This window comes from Eleutherodactylus coqui, chromosome 1 (genome assembly GCF_035609145.1).
Source record: "Eleutherodactylus coqui strain aEleCoq1 chromosome 1, aEleCoq1.hap1, whole genome shotgun sequence".
Classification (NCBI taxonomy): domain Eukaryota; kingdom Metazoa; phylum Chordata; class Amphibia; order Anura; family Eleutherodactylidae; genus Eleutherodactylus; species Eleutherodactylus coqui.
Window position 1 is genome coordinate 301,190,461 of NC_089837.1, and position 26,560 is coordinate 301,217,020.

Genomic DNA, 26,560 nt, shown 5'->3' on the forward strand with positions numbered 1-26,560 from the left:
GTTTCCAAACGGTCTTTCAGGCTACAAAACATAGCAATGATTTTGTAGCCCATGCGAACGAGACCTTATTAGCAATTCTTCTCCTGGCTTCCTCCTTGCATACAAGTAATGATTGTCCATTATATTAAGGTCTCGTTCACACGGGCAACAAGGCATCGCTGCGAGAAAATCGCAGCAATATCACATTGCTGCTCCATGCGATATCGCTGCAGTTTTTTGCAGTGATACCGCGACTTTGTAGCACCCCATGCAAGATGTGAACGGGCCTTATACTGTCCTCTTCCTGCAGCGTCCGGTGCTGTCCTGCCTGTTTAGGGGATGTCACAAGTGCTGCAGCCAACAATAGAGCTCTGCGACTAAGCGCCAAAGTCTGGTGGCTGCAGGACCTGTATGTCCCCTAAACAGGCTTAGGTCGCTCTCACACGGGCATTTTCACAGCGTCTAGCGGGCGTTTCTAAGGCCTCCCTCACACGTGAACGTGGCGATTTATAGCAGGGCGCTTTGCTGCGTCTTACTTTCGTTTTCGGTGGCAGCATCGGCATTAGCACTGCTCACCATTGATGAGGAGCGTTAAACGCCCGAAAATTGAACAGACTCCGCTCGAAAATTGTGGCACTGAGAAGCGTTATGAGCGAGCGGCTATCTGAGAGGCTCCATTGAAAACAATGGGAGCCCCTGACTGTCTTTAGCGCTGCGCTAAAAAAAACATCTGTGTGAGGGAGGTCTGCACTGAGCCGCCATTCATTTATATGGGGCTTCTCAGACGAGTGTCTTAGCAAGGCGTTTCTGTGCGCTAAAACGAACACTGTATGTTCTGTTTTCTTGCGTTCAGAGTGTTTTTCACGCACCGAATTGCAATGATGGGGTTTCGTTTAAAAACGCTGTCAAACGCCTGTGAGTGGCCTTAGGATATTTGTGAGTGACCTCAGAGCTGAGACCTGCAGCAGCGCCGTGGGACTCGGCGAGTATAAGGGCGCCTTCACATGTGCGGTAAAATCACGTGATGTGAGAGTGGGTGAAGAGGCTGAATTATGAAACCAATGCTTTTCAGTTTGCAAAGTTTTCACTTATGCGATGTGGAGGGGAAACAAAATGGCAGCACGTCCGATCTTTCTGCGTTTTTTCTTCTCTCCCAGGCTTCCCTATGGAGCCTCCTTTTAATTGCAGCGCACAAACTTGCGATTTTGGTGCAAGATGTTTTTAACATTAGAAACGCCTATTGACTTTCACACAAGATTCTCAGGAAAAAGCATCGCTGACGCTTAAGAATCGCGGGAACAAAGATGTAATTTTCTCGTAACGTAATCGCGATTGCTCGTGTATAGGAGCTCTAAGCCTATTTGCTGTTTTACTGCATGCAGAATGGGATTCCCCATCAGCCAGCCCCTACAGTGTGTGCTCCCCATGCTGTATCATACAACATGTAACCACAGCCCAGGGAAGTATGTTTACATTCGTGTGTCAACAAACAAAATGGCCGCCACATGGGGCGGCGCTATGTAGCTTATGGGCGGGGCGTTACGTAGAAGAATGGGCGTTCCTTACGCTGGTCTCCCTGGTGATGACGTCGTCCTACCGACGCCGAATCACGTGACGAGAGAGTGAGTGTGCGACAGTGTTGCCTACGCGCGGCAAAGGCGAGAGAAGATGGCGGACGGGAAGGGAGAGTCCCGAGCGGGGCTTAGTAACGGGGGCTCTGACCCGCTGCCCCCGTCACCCCTGGAGCCCGGCCGCCTGGAGGAGACGCTGCAGGAGCTGGGGAAGCGGCTGCGGGAGGAGGAGGTGTCGGTGCTGGCCTCCGCTGTTTACTGCAGGCGCCTGTGCGAGGTTAGTGGACGGGAAGCGGCGGGCGGCCGGTGCTGCTGACAGTGAGCGGTGGGGGCGGTTCTGGAGGAGGGTTGTCACAGCCCCGGCCCCCTCTGCAGTTCATTCACCGGGGGGGAAGGAGGGGGCCGCGGTGGAATGGCGGACGGCTGACCCACAATCCCTAGCGCCGCCGTGGCCTCCATGGTCCGCAGCAGTTCTCTCTCGGGTCCGCTGGTAAACACTGGCCTGCGCTCCCGCTTTACGGCTGCTGTAAACACTATGTAACCCATGAGCATATCTTGAGCTGTTGGCATAATAGAGGTGCTGGAGGGCATGGCCTCATCCTCCCAGGGACCGGTGTGCAGGAGTATCCCCGGGAGTGTGCCCAGAATAGCAGCTGCACCAAAACAGACACTGAGGGAATAATACCGCCATGTCCCAGGGAGCTGCCGCCTGATTGGCTGCCGCTCCTACCAGGATACCTCTCAGGAACGGGCTGCTGGGAAACTCTCCAAATCTGCACTTTACCCACAAATAAAGCGCCTGTATGCCAGGGGAGCCAGTCAGTGCGACTGTAGCGCCCCCTGTGACTGGTAGGCAGGGGGCCACATGTCACTGCCACGCTGTTAGGCCGGATGCGTCCAGCGGCGATATTGTAGTGCGCATGACAACGTATCTCGCGCACACGCTCATCTGCTGGCTTCCTGGCCTCTTGTTTTCCGTTAGATTTCCTGTTCAGTGGCGTGTACGCACCACATGTACACAATGGAACTGCGGCTGGTCACAGTGATCACGCACCCATAGACAATAGGCGCGCTCATGTGTAATGCACGACAAAATAGAACATGCTGCTTTCCTTATCGCACATGCGTAATATGCAGTAATCTTACGCTCGTGTCCGCCGGCGTTAGTAAGTCTGCGCAGCAGGGAAGTCATTTTCTGCTTTCCCCAGTCGGTACGGAGAGGCTCTCCTGGTGCTTGAGGGAAGATCGTGGGGATTCCCAGCATCCTCTACACTGGCAATGGGGAGTTTCCTGCGAGAAAACCACTGTGGCAAATTCGCAGTTCCTCCTTTGTGATGCAATGCTCCGTGGGGGAACGGGCGATTTAAAGAAAAAATACACAGAGCAGGCTGTGACTATTGTTTTTTATATTTTTAATTGCAACAGCGCAAATGGGAATGAAACCACTGAAAATGGTTACTTTCATAATTCAACGTTCTCTCGCCAGTGTGGAGGCCGCTATGATGGGACTGTATGCCGCAGTCACTGGTGCTCGGGATTATGGCAGCGCTGAGCCGGCTGTCCCGCATGGTCTCCAGAACTGCCATAGAAGTTGGTAAGAGTTGTGGAAACAGCCGGTGACCGCGGCATCCAGAGCAGGCCCTCTTCAGCCGTACCCAGCCAAGTATGTCCGGACGAGGTAAAGGCAGGCTTTCGCAGATGAGGGCCGTCTTTGTTAGCGTGAACAATTGTTAGACAACGATCATTGCTCAAAATTCGTTCTAATGAAAAGTGAGCGATGGTTTTACTTTTGGAGACGGACATTTTAACCTAACGACAATTACTGATAAAGTGAAGTAGCGGCCGGGCGTTTCAGTGTTAGATTATCGCTGTGTGGTGCTTGCGTTAAATGATGATTGAGCGATAGTTTGTATGAAGGCGCATGCATTCAGTGAAGTAAAGAGCTTCTTTGTATCGGCTCGTGAAAACCATGGCTGCGATTATCTGGTGTCTAAGACGAGCAGCGACAGAAAGAAACGAGGTCTGTAATATGGTCTTGGTTGCAGGGTACATCACAACGGCACGGCCAATGGTTGAGCACTAGGTGGGGGTGTTAAAATCAAAGCTTTGTCCTCCCGACAGCCAATCACTCTGCCTCTAGCCCGTTGAATGTACGCCCGCCAAATGATTACACACTCCCATCAAATCGCTCAACAGAATGAAAGACAGCAATGAACAAATAGGTAACAAAAACTGCACGACGGGCACGTGTTTACATATGATTATCACTGAAAAGACGGCTTCAAGCGACTCTTGCTGATCGTCGTCTAAATGGGCATTAAGGGTCCTTTTGCACAGGCCGCCTGAATAATTGCTCAAACTAGCATTTCCGGGCAAACCTCAGCCTGTGTTGGTACGGCACCTCACGGGATACTGAGCTGGAAGGGTCTTCGTTTTCACTCTCTGAAATGGACTAGTGAGCAGCTTCTCAGTATACATGGGCTTATCTTTGAGCAACTTCCTGTTTACAGTGAATGGAGGTGGGTGACCGGAAGAGATCCCCAGTGCGCTCCGCTGCAGTCACAGAACCACGGTCACTCCTGAAAGCGAAGAGCGATAGGAAAATCAATATAAAACAGACAGCGCTTCAAGATGGACTAGGGGAAACTATAAAGGAAAAAATCCAGAGTAGAACAAACACCCAGTGTCTTAGGGAGGGCCGCAGTTGTGGGGTCCTCTGCTACACCAACAGTCAGGGAAGTGTTCAGTAATCCTCACAGGCATGGGGACACCCACTGTCACTTTGTGACATCCATGCTGGAGGGTGCCAGATCAGCCTCAGGCATCTAGTCAGACATGGCAGATTATGCACCACATAAAAAGGAAATACATAGCGGTGTTCCTGAAGAAGGGGGGGTTGTTAATAATGTGTGTACACTTCTTATTTCTTGTCTGAGTTTCACTTCTCTGAGCGCCTGCATACATTTCTCTTTCTTTTTAACTAGCACAGAGATGTAATAGTCGTCCCATGTAAAGCCTACGTAATGTGTATGGCCACCCTTCAGGTAGGAGCGAGGCGCTACTGTGAGGAGTGGCAGTGGGGAGCATCTTGCTACAACAGCTCAGGCTGTGTTTACATGGAACGATGATTGTTCGAATGAGTGACACTGATGATCATTCAGATTAAACACGGACCAATGACTACCAAGAACTGTGCACTTCTTGTTCATTCAGTTTAAACACGGACCAATGACTACCAAGAACTGTGCACTTCTTGTTTATTCAGTTTCATTCGACATTAAAGTCACTGATCGTGCGGTTTACACACTGACCTTCACCGTTTCACTCCTGAGCTATTGGTGCATTAGTGCTGTGGTATAAACGGGCAGCTCGAGCGCGGTTGAGCCGGTCGTTATGTCACCAGCTCGGTCACTGGGGCAAACGAGAACAGTGAGGGTTTCGGCCCTTATAAAAGAGGCATAAGGCTACTTTTCATGAGCCGATGACTAGGAACAAACTTTTGTCCACCCAATCAGCCATGTGAAGCTGTTGCTGATCGACCTGTTTGTTGCACAATGGCATCTTCTATGCAGCACTTAAAATGATCACTGTGTACCGCACACCTCCCAGTGTATATGGGAATGTGCCGATGATGATGAACATATATGGGGTTAACGGGCATTTGTCCCCCATACAGTCTTCATCCGGCAGTTGAGGCCACTTTAGACTAATGCCATAGACTCTTGATATCTGGCTCAAATGAAGTCCTGTAAAAGTTTTCCTCTGCAGCAGCCGGGCTCCTGGGTACCTCTGGACCAGAGCTGCCCTGCCAGTGTGCCACAAGCAGAGCAAGATCCGGGCGTTACACTGAAAGTATGCAGAGGACCGTGTGTGTGTGCATGCTGCTGGGTGTAACCGGTGATGGCACCATCAAGCAGTGAAGTCCCCATTCACACTGCATTACCAGATTACATCAGAAGTGTGTCTCTGCTAGTCACTGGTGACCGCGTCGGGTCATGTACCCCTCCATTAGCAACCATGTTCCCCATGGGAGTGCCGTACAAAAGGGGGAGAAATGGTTCTGAACAAGGCTTCTACAAATGCTAACATTGGTGCTGACTTTCTACTAGTAGTCACTTATTCATATGTTTCCAGCACAATTTAAACAGTTAGGTTTGGCCTACCCATCATTGGTGTCCTCTATTACCCCAAATGGTCACGTTTAATTTGGGTCTGATCTGCAGGGCTGGCTATAGCCTATGAACCTTAAGGGCTCATGTCCACGGGGAAAAGAAGAATTAAAATCCGCAGCGGATTTTAACTCTTCTCCCGCGCGCGGATCCGCACCCCATAGGGATGCATTGACCACCCGCGGGTAGATAAATACCCGCGGATCGTCAATAAAAGTGATTTTAAAAAAATGGAGCATGAAAAAATCTGGACCATGCTCCATTTTCATGCGGGTCTCCCGCGGGGACGGCTCCCGCGGGCTTCTATTGAAGCCTATGGAAGCCGTCCGGATCCGCGGGACACAAAAATCACATTTTACTTACCCTCTCCGGTTCTTCTCTTCGGCGCCGCGCCATCCTCTCTCAGCCGCGGCCGGATCATTTTGCTTCGGCCCGGCGCATGCGCGGGGCACGTCACCGACGTCATCGTGCACATCCGCCGAGCCGAAGAATGAAGATCCGGCCGCGACGAGAGAAGATGACGCCGCCGCGAAGAGAAGAAACGGAGCGGATGGGAGGTGAGTTTATTGTCATTTATTTGTATTTTCAGCGCTCATGTCCGCGGGGCAGGAGGGACCCGCTGCAGATTCTACATGTAGAATCCGTAGCGGGCCCGATTTTCCCCGTGGACATGAGGCCTTAGGCCTCAGGTCCACGGGCAAAATAGGATTTAAGATCCGCACGCGGATCCGCATCCCATAGGGATGCATTGACCACCCGCGGGTAGATAAATACCCGCGGATGGTCAATAAAAGGGAATAAAAAAAAAATGGAGCATGAAAAAAAACGTGACATGCTCCATTTTCGTGCAGGTCTCCCGCGGGGACGGCTCCCGCAGGCTTCTATGGAAGCCGTCCGAATCCGCGGGAGACCTAAAATAAGAATAACTTGCACGGGCAGAATAACTTGCCCCAGACCGGGCAGTTCTTCACGGCCGGATCTTTTTTCTTCGGCCGGGCAGATGTGCATGGCGCATGCGCGTGGCAGGCAGTCGGCGTGCCAAGCGCATCCGCTGGCTGAAGAAAGAAGATCCAGCCGTGAAGAAGAGAAGATCTGCCCAGTCCGCTGCGGGTAAGTTAATTCTTATTTTAAGCGCTCATGTCCGCGGAGCAGGAGGGACCCGCTATGGATTCTCCATGGAGAATCCGTAGCGGGCCTGATTTTCCCTGTGGACATGAGGCCTTAGGCCTCATGTCCACGGGCAAATTCGGATTTTAAATCCGCAGTGTTTTTTCCGCACGCGGATCCGCACCCCATAGGGATGCATTAGACACCCGCAGGTAGTTAAATACCTGCGGATGTCATTTTTCCCTGCAGGCGCGGGTCCCGCGTGCAGGAAAAAATCCAGACATGCTCCATTCAGGCGCGGGTCTCCCGCGGGGACGGCTCCCGCAGGCTTCTATTGAAGCCTATGGAAGCCGTCCGGATCCGCAGGACACCCGCGCCGGAATTAAATTCACCTACTCCGGGCAATGCAGGTCTTCCTTCCTTCGCGGCCGGAAACTTCTTTCTTCGGCCTGGCGGATGTGCCCAGCGCATGCGCGCGGCACACACCCGATGTGCCGAGCACATCCGCCGGGCCGAAGAAAGAAGATCCAGACGCGACAGAAGGAAGACACGCACAGACCGCTGCAGGTGAGTTTATTCTTATTTTTTAGCCTCATGTCCGCGGGGCAGGAGGGACCCGCTACGGATTCTCCATGGAGAATCCGTAGCGGGCCTGATTTTCCCCGTGGACATGAGGCCTTAATCTGTCTGTGTGTGTATAGATACATTTAGCTCTTCTAGAACACCTTCACATCTGCATTTGGTATTCTGTTTACAGAGCAGGATGATGGGATCCCTGCCCAAGTGGATCTGTTCTGGGACAGGATCAAACCTTGTCAACTGACCCCATTGACTATAATGGGGTCGTTCTGGCTTCTGTTATGCTCCTTTGGCATCTTTCTGGATGAAATTGTGCAGCATGCAGTGCTATTCCATCTGGGATCTTGCGCTGCTTCTGTGCCGCAGGCTTCAAAGCAGATGTGAATGTGGGCTTTATTGGGAACAAAAGGTCAGATAGGTTGTCACTTGCCTGTTCAATGAGGCTTCAGGTCCGTTCATTGACCAGTGTTAGTGTCATTTGATGTGACTGGATCTTATTTCTTAAGGGGGACCTGTCACCTCACTACAACACTATAAACTAAGTTCTAGTGCTGTTAGGGGAGGTGATGGGGGTCTAGGTGATGGATTTCCTGCTCTGTCATCGTGTTGTGCACAGAAACCTCTCTTCAGGTTTTTGTGCACATGATCGCCCATGATGTATAGGAGCATGCGCAGGGCAGTCTGAGTCAGATTTCCATGCTCCGCACAATCTTCACCAGGTGACAGCGCAGGAACCAGGGAGTGGGTGAGCATAAATAAATACATCACCCGGCTCCTTTTCACCTCCCTAATAGCACCATAACTTAGTGTTGTAGGGAGGTGATAGCTTCCCTTTAAATGGCTTTCTATAGGGACAAAAAAAACTTAATTCCCAGAAAATCTCTTTTAAAAGTCTCTAGTATTTCCTGTTCTGGTCCTTATGGGCATGAAACCATCTTGAATTTTAATGAAATCCTAACTAAAAAGATTTGCTCCACTGTTAGGCTGCCTGTCCACGGGCGTTGCGATATCCTGCGGCGGATCTGACAGGCTCACCGCGGAGAATCGCTATGATTCTCCGCTTGTGAATGGGGCTGCGCTTTCCATAGCAATGCTATGGAAAGCCTGCACTGCGTTCCCCGCGGGCGAATTATCGCCGAGGGGAACGCAATGCAAAAACACCTGTGGACTGGCCGCCTTATGGCGGTTTACCCGCGATGTTGACGGTATCTCTCTAGAAATGTGATTGGTTGGGATCTAGTGGATGGGTTCCTCACTAATCCCAGGCATCTCTTCCATAGAGAAGTGGCCACTAGGGTAGGTGTGTACACACATGTTGGCGCCCTGTCAGTGTATTCCTATGGACTATTTACCACATTGTACCCTCAGCATATCTTCACCTCTAGTACTAGAAGCATGGAACTATACTTTTGTCCAGTGTATTGTGCCACATTGTGTTTTTCTTATTGCACGGCAATAATTATTACTGCCATCAGTCTCTAAGCAATGACCTGCTACATGGTTGGAAACCTCTATAATGTAATAGTTAAATATTTTGTTATCCAGTAAGGCTTCGCTCACATTAGCACTATGGTTTCTCCCAGAGTGGGGCAAGCAAATGGAATCCACTGGCCAAACGGCTCCCTCTTATGACTATAGACCATCTGTAATGGGGTTTGTTTGGTTTCCATCCGGCATTGTGCGGTACGCAGCACTATTCTGTCCTATTCCAAGCAGAACTTCCAACGATGGCTGATATGAACAAGCCCTGATTTAATAAGTTTTCATGTTGCCTAGTAAGCACAAAAGCTGAAAACCCTCTAGAGCAAATATGAGGCTTCTGAAATAAAAAGTACCTAAAGGGGTATTCCAGGGAAAATGCTATTGATGACCTATCCTAAAGGACCTGTCACAGTACCAACCCAGGCAGCTGCAATATGGTTAGCGCTTTGTTTCCTGCACTGACCTCAGTGGAAGCAGCCCCAAGAATCAGCTGATTGGCGGGGTTCCGGGGATCGGGTCCCTGACGATCATCTATTAATGTAGGTTCAGTGAGAGAATTAAGTGGCGCAAAACTCCATAGGATTGGCCATTAAGGGCTAGCTAGATTATTTTCAGGATCTAGTCGTACATGTGAAGGTGTAGTCTATTATCATGAAAGTCTAAATACATTCTTTTTAGTCAAGACTGGAGTGCAGTAGGTACAATCCCACAAGTGTGCATACAGTATTGCCCTTCATTACTGAGCTTTCTAGGAGGGGCACAATGACTGAATAAGGCCGGCTGCACACCGATGGGTCAAGTTCCACATGCGCTTGCAGCGGGATCTGTCTCTGTCCCAATCCAGCGACCTTATCTACCTGGTCTTTTCTGTATTGTGGTCATGCGCAGTACAAGTTTTTTTGAATTAGTTTTTTTCCACGCCGTCACTAGGCGATGACGAGGGGGTACCCACGACCTATCCACAATGTCAAAGGAAGCCATCTGTGTGGAGTCCGCACACAAATAGAATATGCTGCAATTTTTCCAACGCTCACGCAAATCACAGTTCGATTCTGTGACTGTAAGGAAAAAAGCGTTTGTTTTTTATTTTATGGGTTATGGCTGACTTCCATTGTTCCCCTTTATATGTCCAAATGGAATAAGGAGCGATTTATCAGAGTTGCAAAGAAAAATGATGATTGGCTTTTGGACCAAGGGTGGCCGTATTTCCCAAACAACGCAGTTTGTGAACTGTTCGCATCCTGCCGTGGCGAGAATATATATTGAGTGGGCAAATAGAACCATTGGGAATAACCATTGTGGAAACTGAGGAGCATCATGTGGCATTGATGAGAGGTGAGGGTGCGCGAGGACCGACCAATGCACTACAGTGGAGCAGCTCACCATGAAAATGACCGGGGGGGGGGGGGGCTAACAGATGGGTGTCTAAAACAGTTCAGCGAACCCTACTGCACTTGGGGCTCCGAAGCAGACTGGTCACTACATCTATGCCAACAAAGGTGCATTAGAAGAAAAGGTTTCAATTTGCACGGTCGTATTGGAATTGGATCACCACTGACGGTTGCCTTCTCCGATGAGTCAGGTTTCATGCTTTATCAAACAGATGAATATTAGTGTGTCAGGCGAGAAACATCAGAGAACAAAAACCCTGCAGCCATTGCTGGAAGAGAACACACACTGGTGGCGACAGCGTTATGGTCTGGGAAATATTTTCATGACGACCTTGACCTGCTCATCCATGTGGAAGACTCTAAACCGATTCCGTTATGAATCCATCTTTGCAGATCCCGTACATCCATACATGCTGTATGTCTTCCCTGGGGCCGATGGGATCTTCCAGCAAGACAATGCAACATGTCACAGAGCTGCTAGAAATCTGACTGGTTGGAAGGCCATGAATAATGCTGAGTTTAGACATAACGATATTTTCAGATAATCATTCAAACGAGCGAAACTGAACGATGATGGTTACATTTAAATGCGAGCCAATTAGTAAATGAACGTGATTTGTGAGGTTCTCGTTCATTGAGTTTCAGCCAAAATTCCTCTCCGCTCTGTGCACTTCTTCTGCGGTTTAAACTTTGATCATTCAGTGTTTCACATAGGAATGTGATCGAGAAGTACCCGATCTTCATACAGTCAAACCGGGCTGCATGAACAAGCTGGTGATGACGCCACCCGCTCTTTCGCTCGGGCAAATGAGAATCTTGAGGATCTCGTTGTGTCAAAAGGAAATACTTCCAATTACTTCCCTGGCCCCACCAACCCCCATTTCCCTAGACTTGAACCCAGTTGAGCATCTGTGGATCTACTATATCGCAGTTACTCAGAATGTGACTCGACTCTCTAGTTATCCCTTAAGAGTCCATTGAGAAGCCCTACAGCCCGGAGTAGGACATGCTTTAGTTTTCAAGCTTGTGGCGTCCTGAGAGCTCATGTCGAGACTTTCAGCATAATATATAGTCACAATGTTGTGAGGATGGGAGCTCAGGATGTTGTCCGTTTCAGAGAGAGCAAAAGAGAATATCTGAAAAATAGTTTGTGCTTTGTAATGGGTGACTGGGTCTGCTTGTGTCCTTATACAATAGCTTTTTGGCCAAAACTCATTCTGGGTTTTTTCATTGTGAGGAGAATACAAGTTTTAGACTTTGCACCACATATGTTCACGCAAGAAATCCAAAGCTGCTGTTTCCATAAATTGTACATCTTGGGGAGCATTATCTTTTCTTATATCTTTCTGCAGCACAATCTTAGGTGGGGTCCACACGGGGCGGAATTTACGTGCGGACCCTCTGCATGGCAGTTCTGCATTATTTACAGTAGCAGTAAAGTGGAGGAGATTTTGAAAAAGTCGTCCACACGCTGCAGAAATCTGCACAATTTGTGCATAAACTGACTTGCAATGCAGAATTCTACTCCTCAGCACATCAATTTTATCACCGTCTCCAGTGCAGAGTTCACCCCTTCTCAATGAGGGGCTGAATTCCGCTCAGGAATTAGCAATAAAACCTGTACCAAATGCTGTGGGTTTAGAGGCAGGCTTTCCCTGGCTGATCTGCAGCACAATGCCTGCTGTGGATGTTCTGCTAGAAATCATCCCCATGTGGAGCCAGCCTTCAATGCAGAATCATGTAGGACATTATACAGCAGCAGTACTGAGCAGTGTGGCTGTGAATTTACTCGCTCTGACTCCCTCCACCCCTTTATAAACTTCTGTGGGCTGCACCTGTTGTCCATGCACAGATACATCGGATATCTGTCTATAGCTTTCATCAGTGCCGGAGGGGAGGGCTGATAAGTGCAGAGAGGCACATTTTTCTGTGATTAATACAATAGTTTATATTTGCTTGCATCAGGACTGTGGAGTTGGCTAGCCCAACTTCTTCATATGTGACTCATGTTTAAGTGATGAGAAGCCTAATGTCAGCATATTAAAGTTATTTACAGTAAAAGTATCAGCATTATGATGAAATAAACTATTGACAGAACAGGAATGATATTTTTTGGAATACAATTTCAGAAAACGCATCTTTACTTAATTGTAAACGTGCAATACACTATGCATTTAGTAGTAGGACACGTAAAACCTTTTTCTAAATTTCTATGAAGGGAAATGTGCAAAAAATTCTGCATTGAATTAATTATACTATGTAAAATAATATATATTTTTTTTTTCATAAGCCAGAGTTTCTACATTTCTACTGACTCTTGACCCCACCAAAATAGGACTCTGACTCTAGGGTCCTGCCTTGTAATATTGATTTCTTTAACCTACAGGCCCAAATTTCATTGGAAAAATTAGGGTTAATTCATGTATTTCTGTAGTATAGCTGTAGCTACCCGTTATTTAAAGGAAAAAAAAAACTGTCATTAACCTTTCTTTTTTTTTCTTCATTTTAGGTATTACTACAGTGCACTGAAAATCATACGGCATCTGAAAATCTCATGCTTTATGCGGATGTGTATGGAGCTGCTCTGAGAGACTTTGCAACTGCCCGGCCTCACTTGACCACTGAGTGTGAAGATGTTTTGTTACTTGCGGAAAGACTCGTGTTGTAAGTGAAGCACTGCACTCACGCTAGTTGTCCTTAAAGAGACTATAAGCTACGCTTGTGAGCTCAAAGTTGCTGACGTGCTGAATCCAGGGATGTGAGTTTTATACTTGCCTTCCACACCATTCTCCTGTTGTCTGCTTTCAAACCTGCCGCTGCAATGCGTCCTACGCTCTATGTAGTCCTCATGTAATACATGTGCCTCCGGAAGCACTCAGCCGCAAGTTTGACCGATGACTTCGAGGGAGCAGCGGGTAAAGTAAAGGTAAAACTTGCATCCGCAGTGTCAGCTACTTTGAGGCCATACGCTTATCTTATAGGACTCAGATTAGCTGTGAAATTTGCTCTTTTGTTTAACCCTTTGCATATGCCCTACTTCAGTCTTCAAAAACCATATCTTTTAGTTTCTTAGCAAAAATGCACATTTGCGTAAAAATACAGTTTCATTTTTTTGGGGGGGGGGGGGGAGAGTCACATGACCATCTACATACAATACATTTTTAGCGATGTGCCGCTTACTTTGTCATATTTTTCCATAGGAGTTGTTTTGAAGTGATTCTTTATATGGCTGAAGATGACCTTTCTTCTGATTTTGGGTTACGCTTTAAAAAGTCTGTCACAGTAAGTTAAAACTTTTATATTCATTTTGGTTTCATATCCTTTCACTGCAAAACAAGTTGCAGGGCCAAATTTTGCAGCCTAGCTATGCAACTTCACAAACTAATGAAAGTCTGTGGTTGCATTTCAGCCTGCGAGTCGCTATGACCTTACAATTGCAATAAATCCAGCTAGGGTGATTCTTGTGATTTCCAGGTTGTGGTGGCAGCATCTAGCAAACCACGACCTAACTGTATTGACTTCCATTAGCTTGCTATGTTGCAGGGCTACACTGCAATTTTTGGCTGCATGACCTTTTGTAGTGGCTAAAATTGCCGTTGTCTAAGCATCGTCCAATATCTATTTTTTTTTTCTTATGAATATCAGAAAAGGTTTTTTTTTTAAAAAAACTTAATATATAATATATTTATTTGCCTGTTCAATTCCCTGCTGCTCCAGTGCCACTTTGGGGGTCTTCACCAATCTTGTTCACTTCCCCTGCAATGATAACAAGCAGGTGACTGCTGCAGCCAATCAGCGATTTCAGCTGTCTCATACAGTGGATGCCACAGTCTGGAGTTTAAAAAAAAAATTTTGTCAGGTCACACTTTGTAAATCCACAAAGTATTTCCAACCGGCTCAGTGCCGAAGCCCGTCTACATACAAATGTTTTGGTAAGAAGTTCCAAGTGTGCCTCAAAATATGGTATGGAGCACAAGTGAGTCAACAAGTACTAGGAATTCTTTTCTGGTGTTTTCCTTCTTTATAGATAATGGGCTTTGTTGGTCCATAAGACCACTTACTATCTTGGGAGTCCTGTTCTTAATGAGTAATGAAATTGCCTGTTGAGCAGCAAGCTTCTTTTGGCTTCTTCATTCGGAGTCGGTGGGCATCCAACCCATAAACCCACACCTGTTTTCTGTCATGTCCTAAATCCAGAGCTTCTCATGTCTTTGTTTTTAAGTGTAATTTTATATAAAAATGCAACAGCATTGTTAAAATTATGATTTGCATTTTGTTGCCAAGAATAACTTTTTTTTTTTTTTTCTTTTAGGATTCCCAGGGCATATTATTAGAGTTTGGACACAGCGATTTGCAATTGCTGGTTGATAACCTCAAGCAAGGTGGTGCATGGAAAAATCCAGTTCTTGTTAAAATTCTTTCTCGGCAGACTGTAGAGCCTGAAGAAGGTGAGGATGCCAAATTGGACTCTACCATTTGATTCAGGAAATTTTCTGCTCCTTTTCAAAATTTTGTCACAGCCCAAGTAGTCACTGCTAAAGATTTAAGGCAATTCGACATACACTCTTGGGGTACTTCTAGTGGAGCTCATTATCATTTGAAAGAGTGAGTGATGTCATTGCTAGCTCATTTGCCCTTGTGCAGCCTGTTTAGATAGGCAGATACATCGGTAGCTTGTTCAGTCTTTCACGTTTGCTGTATAAGTGAATAAGAGTGACTGAACGAGTGCCGTTTTAAACCAAATAATAACTGAATAAGACCATGATTTATATGCCTGCAGAAAATGAGTGATGGAAAAAAAGTGAATGATTTAGCATTTGTCGTTTTTGGTTGTTGGCTCGTGTTTAGACTAAACGATATTGTACACTTTTGCTCATTTGAATGATTTTTGAACTATAAACATTAAGTCTAAAACCACCTTAATGAGCGCACAAGAATATGCAAATCTAATAGATCCTATAAACCCCTTAAGTGACTTTAGGCTGCCTGTCCACGGGCGTTTTAGCATTGCATTTTCCGCGGGGAACAAGATGCACTCCTGTCCACGAGTGGAGAATCATAGCGATTCTCCACTCGCGGACGGCTATTCGAAGCATGCTGCGAATCTCCGCGGTTAGCCTATCTGTCAGATAGGCTGGCCGCCGAGATCCGTCTACAGGCTCCTGCTCCCCGGCGGCAGGGATCCACCGCGGGATACCACAACGCCCATGGACAGGCAGCCTTATCCACCTCTACATTTACCCAAAGTGGTAAGGTACCAGAGGTTGAAGGGATGAAAAAACTTTGACTCTGAACATAAAAAGCAACATTTATTTTCCATGAATATAGATGGAATGTTACCTTATTTAGTGGTTTTCTTATTTTCTCTTTCTCCACCCTAGCTTCTAATTGGATATCACAAGAAGGCCCCTGTTTTCTACAGATGCGCATTAAACATTTAATGAAGACAAATTGCACAGAGCAAGCAATGCTCCTATCAAAAATTTCTTCTGAAACATTGGAGACTTCAAGTAACTTCCGTCAATCCTTTATCACATGTCTTTGTACAATGTTGCCAAATGAGGAAGCATTTAAGGAGGTATGTGTAAAGGGCTTTTAAGGAAATGCTATTTTGAGAGAACTATCGGAATACACTAATTTTTTTATAAAGGTTATTTCTTTTTTAAAAGACTACAAGGTTAATGATTTTTGCAGTTGCTGTTTATTAGCCCTTGCATATGTTTAGGTTGACTCCTCTCAATAGATGTGCTTATTTTCACTCATAGTGTTAAAGTTTTAGTGGGTTTAAAAGTGTCTTCTTGCAAATGTTTTTATTTTTAAAAGTGTGAATTTCAGTTAAAAGCTCAATGTACAACTTTTTAAATTTAAATACATTTAATTTGAAGGACCGTTGCCTCTGGCACTGCAGAGGTATTATTCCATCTTCCTTATTTGCATAAATTACCAAGAGGAGAGTGCATGGCCATATAAGTCTCTTCACTCACTTTTCTGTCTTGTCACACCCCTTCTGGGTGCTCTTCTTGGGGAAAGACTATGCCATTCCCCGACCCACTCGCCCACTAGGTGTCTCCACACACTTTTTGGGTGCTCCTCTTGAGGAGAGATGACACCCCTCTTGACTAAAATAGACCTGTAGCTTTAGAAAGGTTTTGACATGTGACATGCAGCAAAAAACATTGATAGACCTTCAAAACAACATGAAATATATGCAGGTGTACATTACTGGGGCTGTGTTGTTCACTTTAATCCCTACCTATGTTTGCAATATAGCCACTGTAATGTACACGAGTGCATATATTATTTCACTGTTTTGGGGGAATTTTCTAATCGTTTTTTCCTGCATTGTGTATTTGGAAGTATGGTTTCCTCCATCTTTGATGTGCAGTCATTCCCATTTGCCCAAGGCTGTTTTTCATTAGACTTCTAGCTAGATCCTACCTGCCCAGTGGTCACTGTGTAGGCCTATGGCCCAGGAGAAAGTATGTGGTTTGTTTTTTTTTGTTTTGTTTTTTGTTCTTTTTTTTAGCTTTAAGGTCCCATTTTAACAGCTTGTACAAAACGCGGGGAGCGCCAGATATAAATGAAAATTTTGCAGTCTCACCTGGTGCGGACAGCTTGGCACCCTAAGGTACCAGCTGCCTCGCTTGTGGTTTAAAGATGGTCCTTGGTGTGTTTAACTCCTTTGCCTGATGGCATCCACTGGGTCCAGGGAGAGCTGCATGTGTCCTCACAGACCGAGAGGGGTGAGAAGATCTGATCAAAGTTAAAGTGACGCAGCGCTTTCAGTTTGGCTCCAGTATAAAAGAACAATCTTATCAGGAAGTCATGTGTAGGGGTCTGTTTTTGCTAACAGCAAGGATACAATGATGCAAGTGTCTAAACCAGTGTTTCTCGACCTTTTTAAATCCAGGTAACTAGTAATTAGAAGTTGCAGCTGAGTACCTCCCTATAGCCCACTCCATCCACCCACATGCTTACATGCCCTCACTACAATTTACCATTTTAATCCACCCCACTGCAAAAAGCTTACTGGATAGTTGATTGGTTTCAGTGAGACCCAGCCTGCAGTTACAAGTGCCGGCCACTAAACCTGAGGTCGGTGTTGAGACTTCTGCAGCTTCAGCTCTCACCTCTGTGTATTTGTGGCGCTGACAGCATGCACCTGCTCAGCCAATTGGTTGGGGGCCCAATTGGCGGACCCCAGCCGATCAATAGTATTCTCCCTGGTAAACCTCTTTGATATAAAATCTTTGAAATGCTTTGGAGTTTTGAAGCCAAACTAACTCCCATTAGTTGTGAGCAACGTGTTAGAATTCTAGTTGGGTTTAGAATAATCCGCATAATGGATCACTGTTGAAGATGACTTATTGTGTTAATAAACTAGCATGTGTGTGATCAATTTACTTCTTTTCATCATATGTAGATTTCAAAAATGGATGGAAAAGATGTTTTGGATACAATATGCAACATGGAATCTGAAGGACAAGTTAATACTGCATTTATTCTCTGTACCACTTATCTTACACAGCAGCTACAAAATGAATTAACTTCTTTCTCCTGGTGAGTGTGTGTTTACCAGTTTGTCAGCCCTTCCACAATTTTATGACCTAGTCATAACCTTTGTTCTCTGAAACTGGCCTAAGTGTGCATCATTGATGCCTAATATGGTAGTAATAAAGCATGGTTCCTTAGATTGTTCAATCTGGGTGTGTATAAATGGGTTCTAAAGAATGCTTCTTAGACCCCTGTCATTTTTATAGATCTTCCCAGCAAGTCTTGTGCGTAACTGGCAGCTCCACTTTTATGGTTTTTAGTTATGGTGTTTAAGTTAGAGTAGCTTTTTTTTTTTTTTTTTTTTTTTTTTTTTTTTTTTATTTGCAGAACAGGCAAATCTTAAGTGTTGTTTTTCCAACAGGTTTTGTTAACCTATTCTATACATTTTTACATACAGAATCCCTCTTCTGCTATGCAGCTTGGTGAAAACAGTGCTGGGAAATCAGTCCTCAGCAAGCTACTGTAACTGCATAACTGAAGAGGGCGCTTGAGCTGTACCTGCACTATTCTCTCTAGTGCGGCTGCAGTAGTTCCCATGTAACAGTGTATTAATAAATGTCTGCATTATAGTTTATTCTCAAAACTACTTGCTCCTCGTGTGCCTAAAGATGTGTCCCCAGCATAAGGTATGATTGGCAGCTCTCTATGTACAGTAATAAGCAGACAACGGTCAATCATTGGCTGGAGGGCAGGTTGGGTGTACCTAGCCTGCAGCTCTTGAATATCCAGGACTACTTCAAATATAGTCCTCTACGCAAGTTCTGCTGCTAATAAAATGCAAGTTTCTCAAAAAATACTGCATAGATCCACACAGCCGACACATCACTGTGGCTGCCATTACCTTGTACTGCCCTCGGAGAGGGGGTGCACAATGATGGCGACAGTCTCTGAGAAATTACAGGTTTTTCTTGTAGTTCTTGAAAAAAGGAGTGCAGTTTATTCATGAAATGCTAACCTCGCCCACCCTCTGTGTTTGGTAGCCTTTTAGCTATTGCACTGCATACTGAGAACTACCAGAGGAAGAGTGGGGCTAGCGGTGCTTCATAAATCAGTGGGGCTAACTGCTCCCTGGGAACTGTAGGAATAAGCTGTAAATTCTTTGAAAAAAATCGTGCACATTACCCTATAAGTGATGACTGCTGCAATTAGCGTGTTTATCACTACTTTATGAAGTACATGACAGGTTGCCTGTTAATAGGCAGATGTAAGTGGCAGACCTGGCCCTTTAGTAACATTGCATTGGGATTGCTTAAAGTGCATTTACACTGCAAAGATGATCACTCAAAATATAGCTTTTGAGCGATCATTTTGCATGCACTACTACTTGGTGCTAATGCCTATTAGTACCAATTAGTAGGGTGAGAGCTGCTGGGGGTGGAGGGGCTGTATTGAGGGAACACGCCACCCACTGTTCCTTGATTACATTCCTTTTGTTCTACCAGTGGGGCTGACAGCTGAGAACAGCTGAAACCATGTAATCAGCAGTCCCCCGGCAGGACACAGCCTGAGGTCCTGCTCATCGGCTGTTCTGCCGAACAATGATGTTCAAGCAGAACTGAAATTCATCGTTCGGCAGAAAACTGAAAAGTATGCACATTTACACCCAATGACTATTGCTCAAAAGATGGCTTTTGAGCGAATTTTGACTGATCATTGTGTCTAAATGGGCCTATAGTTGAGGGGTGATGGGCTCTCCTCTCTGTTAACAGCTTAAACATAGCAGTCCGCATTGACCACAACATCTGAAGAGGTTATTTGCCATGCTCAGAGCTTAGCTCTGCTACTGGTAGTTGCAGCAGGAAGCTGGCAATGTGTGTTAGCCAGTCTTATAGGAATAGTGGCTGTACTTGCGAGTTTAACTCCCATAGATCTTAGAACAGAAAAGGGTTAAAGATTCTTTGAAAGCTTAATGAGAGATATAGTAGTGGTGGTGATATTGGTTGGCACCCTGTTTCTCCAAACAAATGTTAGGTTTTTTTTCAAGCCTTAAGGGGGGGTTCACACAGGGCAGATTTGCAGCGGAAATTCTGTCCGGAATTTCCGCGCGGCAAATCCGCATGCAGCCGCTAATCTCGGGATTGGCCAGCCATGTGGACGAGGTTTCTCAGAAATCTTGTCCACATGGGACGGCCAATCCACTGCGGTTAATCCGTCCGAAGCTGCGTCGCGGCTTTGCCGACCGCAGCATGTTCATTCTTTTTTCTTTCCGCTACGGCCGCGCTCTCCTCTATAGGAGCGCCGGCCGCAGCGGAAGAGCGAGCGGCCGGGGCGCTTCAAAGCCGCCACGAGTTTTTCCGTGGCGCTTCTCCCGGCAGAAATCTCACGGTTTTTGCTGCGGCCAAACCGCGAGATTTCCGGCGGGAATCCACCCAGTGGGAACCCAGCCTAAAGCCTTTTTTTTTTTTTCCCTAAGACCTTTTAGTTACCATTTAAAGTACTGAAAACTATACTTGAATTTTGGTGGAAATCTCTTTCTCATAGGATTAGTGACCCTTCTCTACACACCCTTTTTCTAAATATTACCTGCAAGCACAGTCCTAAGTTTGTCAAAATGAAAAAAAAACTGTAACCTTGCCAAGTACTTGGCTATAAAGCACCACAGCTGGCGTATTGGAATTCTAATTTTTTTTTTAAGCAGTGTTCTTCATGTTTAATTGTGAAGTATGCACATTGTGGGTTTTGTGTTAGATTTTGCATATACTAATATATTGGATCTATATTTCAGGGAGCTAACTTTATTTTGGAGTAAGCTGCAGCGCAGGATTGATCCATCTCTGAATACGTTTCTCGAAAGGTGTAGGCAGTTTGGTGCCATTGCCAAGACATGTCAGCACTTATTCTTTCTTATTAAAGTTGTGCATACAGAGGTAAGTGGCAAATCGTCTTTTAAGATAAAACAATGCCTATAGGGCAGGGGCTAGTATATGTGCACTAGTATATAAAATCCTCCATAAGGCATGCATTATTTCTACTGGACAGCTTTCATAATCTGTGCCCCCTGACTTCCGTTTATAACCAAATGAGTAAATTGGCTGGAAGAGGTTTTTTTTATATCCTTTATCTAATCATTTGTAGTGTTAACTGACTTGATTTAAGGACTCTAAAGCTATTTAACCGTAGAAATGTGCCTTATTTCAGCTCACTTAACGTTCATTTTGATTTATTAATTGTTGCAGGGAAGGTTGTTGTTTAATTTCTATTCATAAATTTAAAGATTTATTGTTCATTTAGTCCAGGGTTTCCACAAGACAGCAGCATCAAGAGCGTTCTCTTAACAGTAGCTAAAGAAAACCTAGTTCAGCTTGGCAAAGCAGTCAAGAAATCGGGACTAGAATATAGAATTCTTTACCCATCCATACATCATGCTTCTTTGAGGTATGAATGGGAGTAGAAGTTCCCTGGGGAACATTTTTTTTTTTTTCAAGGGTTCCAATTTTAATAAATTTGGAGGTCACGGACGATCCCAATTTCCTAGATTATATTAACAGATTGAATTTTGACACACTGCAGTTAACGGGCCATTTACTTGGCTTGATTATCAGGCACAAACGTTTACACAAATGTTCATTTGCCCGATCAGCCAATGAACAAGCAAACACGCAATCATCAGCTCGTTTATGTAAAAACAAACTCTGTCATCCCTATACTGCAGATAATCGGCCTATACAAAAAAAAAAAAGGGGTTCTGCTAAGTAAGGGCGGACTATCTGCTCATTTAAAGGCGCCATTCAGTTAGTGACAATTCTATCTGTAGATCTGAGCTACTTTATTCTGATGTGTGTGCATTTTAAGGGAAAAAAATTACCCCCTTATGTATGAGAATAATTTGAATATTCCCACCTTTCATATTTATGATGCGTCTTGTGGATATGCAATAAATATATGCGATGGAGATAGCCTTTAACTTTGATTAGGGGACACAGTCCAATATTGCTAAAATCAGTGAAAAATTGTATTTTTAAACCAATCCAAAATCTTTTTGTCTTTTAGGCAGGAGACGATGGTGTTCCCATTTCAATCATGTTATGCATACGAGCACTTCAGATTACATCAACTGAAATTGATGAAACCAAGTCTTCTGTCTGCAAAACAATAGCATGCCTCTTGCCAGAAGATTTAGAGGTGAGACGGGCCTGCCAACTCACAGAGTTCTTATTTGAACCAACATCTGAAGGCTTAAATACATTAGAAGAACTGTTTCTTCAACCTGATCAAAAGCATGTTGAAGAGTCAAGTGTTATTTCAAACTCTCTTCGCTGTGAACTTTTGCTTGCACTGAAAAGTCATTGGTCATTTGATCCTGAATTCTGGGCCTGGAAAACATTAAAAAGACATTGCCTTAAACTTCTTGGCAAAGAAGTTTCTGATTCAGAGGATGACAGCTATGGAGACACCTCACTGAACGAGCCCGATATTTTAAATGCCTCTTTGGCTAGCTATGAAGAAACACAAGAAAATACTTCCAATGAAATGGAGAGTGCTAAAGTGAAAAAGCCAATTGGCTCATCTGAAAGATATAAACGATGGCTACAGTATAAATTTTTGTGTCTTATCTGTAAAAGAGAAGTAATTGAGGCAAGGATTCTTCACCATGCCAAAATGCACTTTGATGACGGCATTTATACATGTCCGGTGTGTATAAAAAAGTTCCGAAAAAAGGAAGTGTTTGTTCCTCACGTAATGGAGCACATGAAGATGCCCATGAGACATCGCCCAAGAAAGAAAAATGACCTCTTTGAAATTAAGGCAGAGGTTGAATGTGAAAGTGAAAAAGAGTCAACTGGTTACATCTCTTTTAGGTCAATAAGAGATAAAAATCTCCAAGACCGAGACGTCTATCCATGCCCTGGAACCGGATGCTCCAAAGTTTTCAAACAGTTTAAGTATTTAAGTATACATCTGAAAGCGGAACACCAAAACAATGATGAAAATGCAAAGCACTATTTGGACCTGAAAAATATGAGAGAGAAATGTGCTTTTTGCCGGAGGCATTTTATCTCAAACTTTCACCTACGGCAACACACGAACCTTCACCTAGGACCCTTGCCATTCATGTGTGTGTCTATAGACTGCAATGAAAAATTTAAAAGCATTAATGAACTGCTTCACCACAAACAGAGCCACATAGATCCTCAATATAAGTGTGAGCTAGAAGGTTGCCACCTAGTGTTTGGTGACCTAGGACTGCTTTACCATCACGAAGCACAACATTTTCGAGATGCTGCATACACATGCACTTTTCCACGCTGCAAAAAGTTCTACTATTGTAGATCTGAACTCCAGGATCACATTGCTACACATGTCGTTTGCTCTGGTGATGGCCTTAAAAATAGGACTGATCTATTTAAAGACCTAAGCAATGAGAATGCAAGACAATTTAGCTCAGATTGTGATTACGTACGCTTTCCGTCAGATAGAAGTTTAGCATCTGGTACAGGAACAGACTCGCCTGAAGAACATGAAGACAAAAAATATAGAAGCAATACAGATATATGTGTATATCATGGACTCAGTTCCGACTGCACTTGTAAACGGGAAAACAATAGACAAACTGGTTATGAGAAACTTAATAAGTCCATGGTGAAGTATATGGCTGACTCGAATAATCTTCTCAACCTCTTAGCCAGAAGTGATAGCCCATACAGTACACATGTTAAAGAGGAGCCTGATAAAACAAGAGAAGTGTCCGAAACCTTATATGACCTTACTGACTCTGAAACCAATGTTAAACAAGAGCATGAAGAAATTCCTTCCTCTGATAGCTGTCAAAGCTCTGCTATTTCTGAAGACTCTTTGTTTGACCTTCTCACAAGTTTGAAACAACTGAATTTACAAACCTCAAATTCCTCCACATCCAGCGCTTCTCCTCAAGGCCAGGAATCGGTAGCCAGCTGTTCTAACCATTCTACTGTGACTCAAAAAGGCCCCAACCTAAAGCAAGAAAAGGGATTGAATCAGTATTTATCTCAGTTAGCAGCCAAACCATTTATTTGCGACCGTATGGGTTGCAGATCTGCTTTTGTTACAAAAGATGCTCTTTTGTTACATTATTGTAAAAAACATCAATACACAAAGGAGAATGCTCTTAAGTTGAGCATGTTCCAAAAGAAATATTCTCCCTTCGAGTGCCATATCTGTGGAAGACATTTTACAAGACGAACACTACTTCGAATTCATTATAAAAAGCAGCATCAAATAACGAAAGAAAAGCCAAGGTCAGGTTCTGGGAAGCTTGATAACAAGAAACTTAAAAGTCGTATTCTAGGTCAAAGACGTGCAATGTGTTGGAGAAAATTCCATCTAAATGAATCGAACAGTAGTCTGAAGAGAGAGTCTTCACCCCAGGATGATATTAATTCTGAGACTTGTGGGGATTCAATGTCTGATGAAACAGATGCTGGTAATGTGATTGATGCACCAAGAGAAGATGATTTAACGGCAGAAGGACGAGGTAGCAGACGAGTGGTGGCTCAAGGGAAGTTGTGCTACATTTTGAATAAATACCACAAACCTTTTCACTGCATTCACGAATCATGCAATTCTTCTTTTACCAGCCAGCGGGGCTTAGTCCGACATTATCAGCTTGTACATCAATATAACAGGGAGTCTTTATGCTTGGAAAAAGAGAAGGCGCAAAAGAGGGAGCATGGCAAATGTAGAAGGATATTTACTTGTAGATATAAAGAATGCAGGAAAAGTTTCATTTGTTTGCAAGCCTTGTCTAAACATCACAAAGAATTTCATGAAGAGGGTGAAAGTGATGAGCAGGAATTTAATGACTTTGAGTCTGAAAACCACTTAAAAACCGACACCGAGGAAGAAGAAAGTGATCATAGTGAAAGTGATCATAGTGAAAGTGATCAATCTGAGATTTACTGTGATGCAGAAGGCTGCGATGCTGTCTTTAGAGATCATACCAATTACACGCGACATTTTTTGTCCCGCCACAGAGAGTACAATCTCTATGAGGGCAGGAAGAAGCGGAAAAAAAAAGCGAAGGAATTGGATGAAAACTATAGAGAACCAAAACGTTATAATCGTATGATTCCCAAAAAGAAGGTAAGGCGTAGAAATCGTAATCGGGTGTCAAAAGTGAAGCAGGTTGCATTCAAGACCAGAGAAGAAGCACTGAAAATGTGTGCTCGACGTTCGCAGTTTACACAGTTTCCATGTATGATTCAGGGCTGCTCCTCAGTTGTAAAGCTGGAAAGTAGTATTGTACGACATTACAAACTCACGCATAGAATGACTCCTGAATTCGTAACCGATCATCTTTCAGAGTTGGTATATTGTGTTAAGAATTTTCCAAAGTTAAAAAAAGAGGAGTCCATTTCGGATGACGAACCTAGTCCTAGATTGACTTTGCGCAGTGATCTTCACCGTGCTGCCAACGGAAAGCATGAAACTTTGAGGAACTCAAATGGTGACTTAAGAAGAAATGGTCCTGTGGAAATATCCAACTTTAAGGAGTCTGACATTAGACCCATCCGTAAATCTGAGGAGCGGCTCGCCAAATCGAATGAAAAAGAAAATGTTTCTTGTACGGGCTTTCAGGCAGGATGCAAAATGGAAAACAAAGCAAGTTCGGTACGGCAGCCCATAGGGTCTGTTGCCCTCTCCTCTAATAAAGACAATCGTCAAGAACAAGTACAGATGGCAATTGGACTTCAGAACTTTAAGCCAATGGGGTTTGAGTCGTCCTTCTTAAAGTTTTTGCAAGAAAGTAAAGACTCGGACGACGAATTTGAAGACCGTGAGTGGAATTACCCACAAAAGTGCACGCTTCGTACTCCTTTGCAAAATCGAAAACGACCTTGTAAAGATCGAAACGATCAACAAATTTGTTTGTCTCTTGGCAAGAGTGAAGCATCTGAACTCAGCTTGCAGAACTTAAGGACAATGTTAGACAAAGCATTGTCGGACTGTGGTGACCTGGCTATAAAACAACTTCACCAGCTTTATCAAAGGCCCGTTGTTGTTTTGGAGCGCTCTACAGCACCTCCATTAGATCTGTTTTCCAATAAAAAAAATGACGAACTGTGTGTGGGGATTTCATGAAACTCACATCCCCCCTCCCTAAAGTATTGCCAGTGTTAATTTTGAGGGAACGTTTATTGAATGACACAAAAGGATTGTTAATAAGAGTTGTACCATGTGCATTTGTGCAATTAGATGTAACATTTCATGAATGTATTTCTGTGTTCACAATCCTTGGTTGATCTTCCCAGCAGTTTAATGTTCTTGGTGCTAGGACATCAATATAATGGGGCTTCCTTTGACAATAAATGTGCATGATTGTCTAGGAGTTTTGGGGTGTTACAAGATTTCATACTTGAATGATTATTGCACTTACACGTGCACTGTGTAATATACTGTATATTACGACCTCCTATATTTTTTTGAGTTCTGTTTCAATAAATGACAATTTCACCTGTTTTGATGGAGCATTCCAACTTTTTAAAATCTCTATTTTTTTACTCTAACATAAGGCTTTAAATATTTTTTGCAAAAGTCATTTTTTTTTTTCCTTTCTTAAATGTAAATTCTTTAGAAAGGTCTTCGTGTTTTCTGCACTGAGTGTAGGCTTAGAATGAAACTTTTGTTTTATTTTTGTATTCTGTTTAAATAGAACATACTTTTGATTTGATTGACATTTCTTTTGTTGCACTGCAAACATTAATAAATATTTTGGGTTTCCCTGTTTAGAAGTTTTAAATGTGAAAACTTT

General features: G+C 44.3%; 1 protein-coding gene across 1 annotated transcript; it reads left to right on the forward strand.

The window, feature by feature from the left end:
* The first annotated feature begins 1,601 nt into the window (after positions 1-1,601).
* Positions 1,602-26,267, forward strand: RLF (RLF zinc finger). Its single transcript, XM_066574726.1, has 8 exons — positions 1,602-1,827; positions 12,788-12,942; positions 13,479-13,560; positions 14,591-14,726; positions 15,660-15,856; positions 17,702-17,838; positions 20,558-20,699; positions 21,823-26,267. The coding sequence occupies exons 1-8, from the start codon at positions 1,648-1,650 to the stop codon at positions 25,888-25,890; spliced, it is 5,097 nt and encodes a 1,698-aa protein (XP_066430823.1). The 5' UTR covers positions 1,602-1,647; the 3' UTR covers positions 25,891-26,267.
* The last annotated feature ends 293 nt before the right edge of the window (positions 26,268-26,560 follow it).

Excerpts from the sequence above, each read along its gene's own strand:
- RLF (XM_066574726.1), top strand. The coding sequence starts at position 1,648 with ATGGCGGACGGGAAGGGAGAGTCCCGAGCGGGGCTTAGTAACGGGGGC. Across the intron at positions 1,828-12,787 it reads ACTGCAGGCGCCTGTGCGAG|GTATTACTACAGTGCACTGA; the intron begins GTTAGTGGACGG and ends TCTTCATTTTAG. Across the intron at positions 14,727-15,659 it reads GACTGTAGAGCCTGAAGAAG|CTTCTAATTGGATATCACAA; the intron begins GTGAGGATGCCA and ends TCTCCACCCTAG.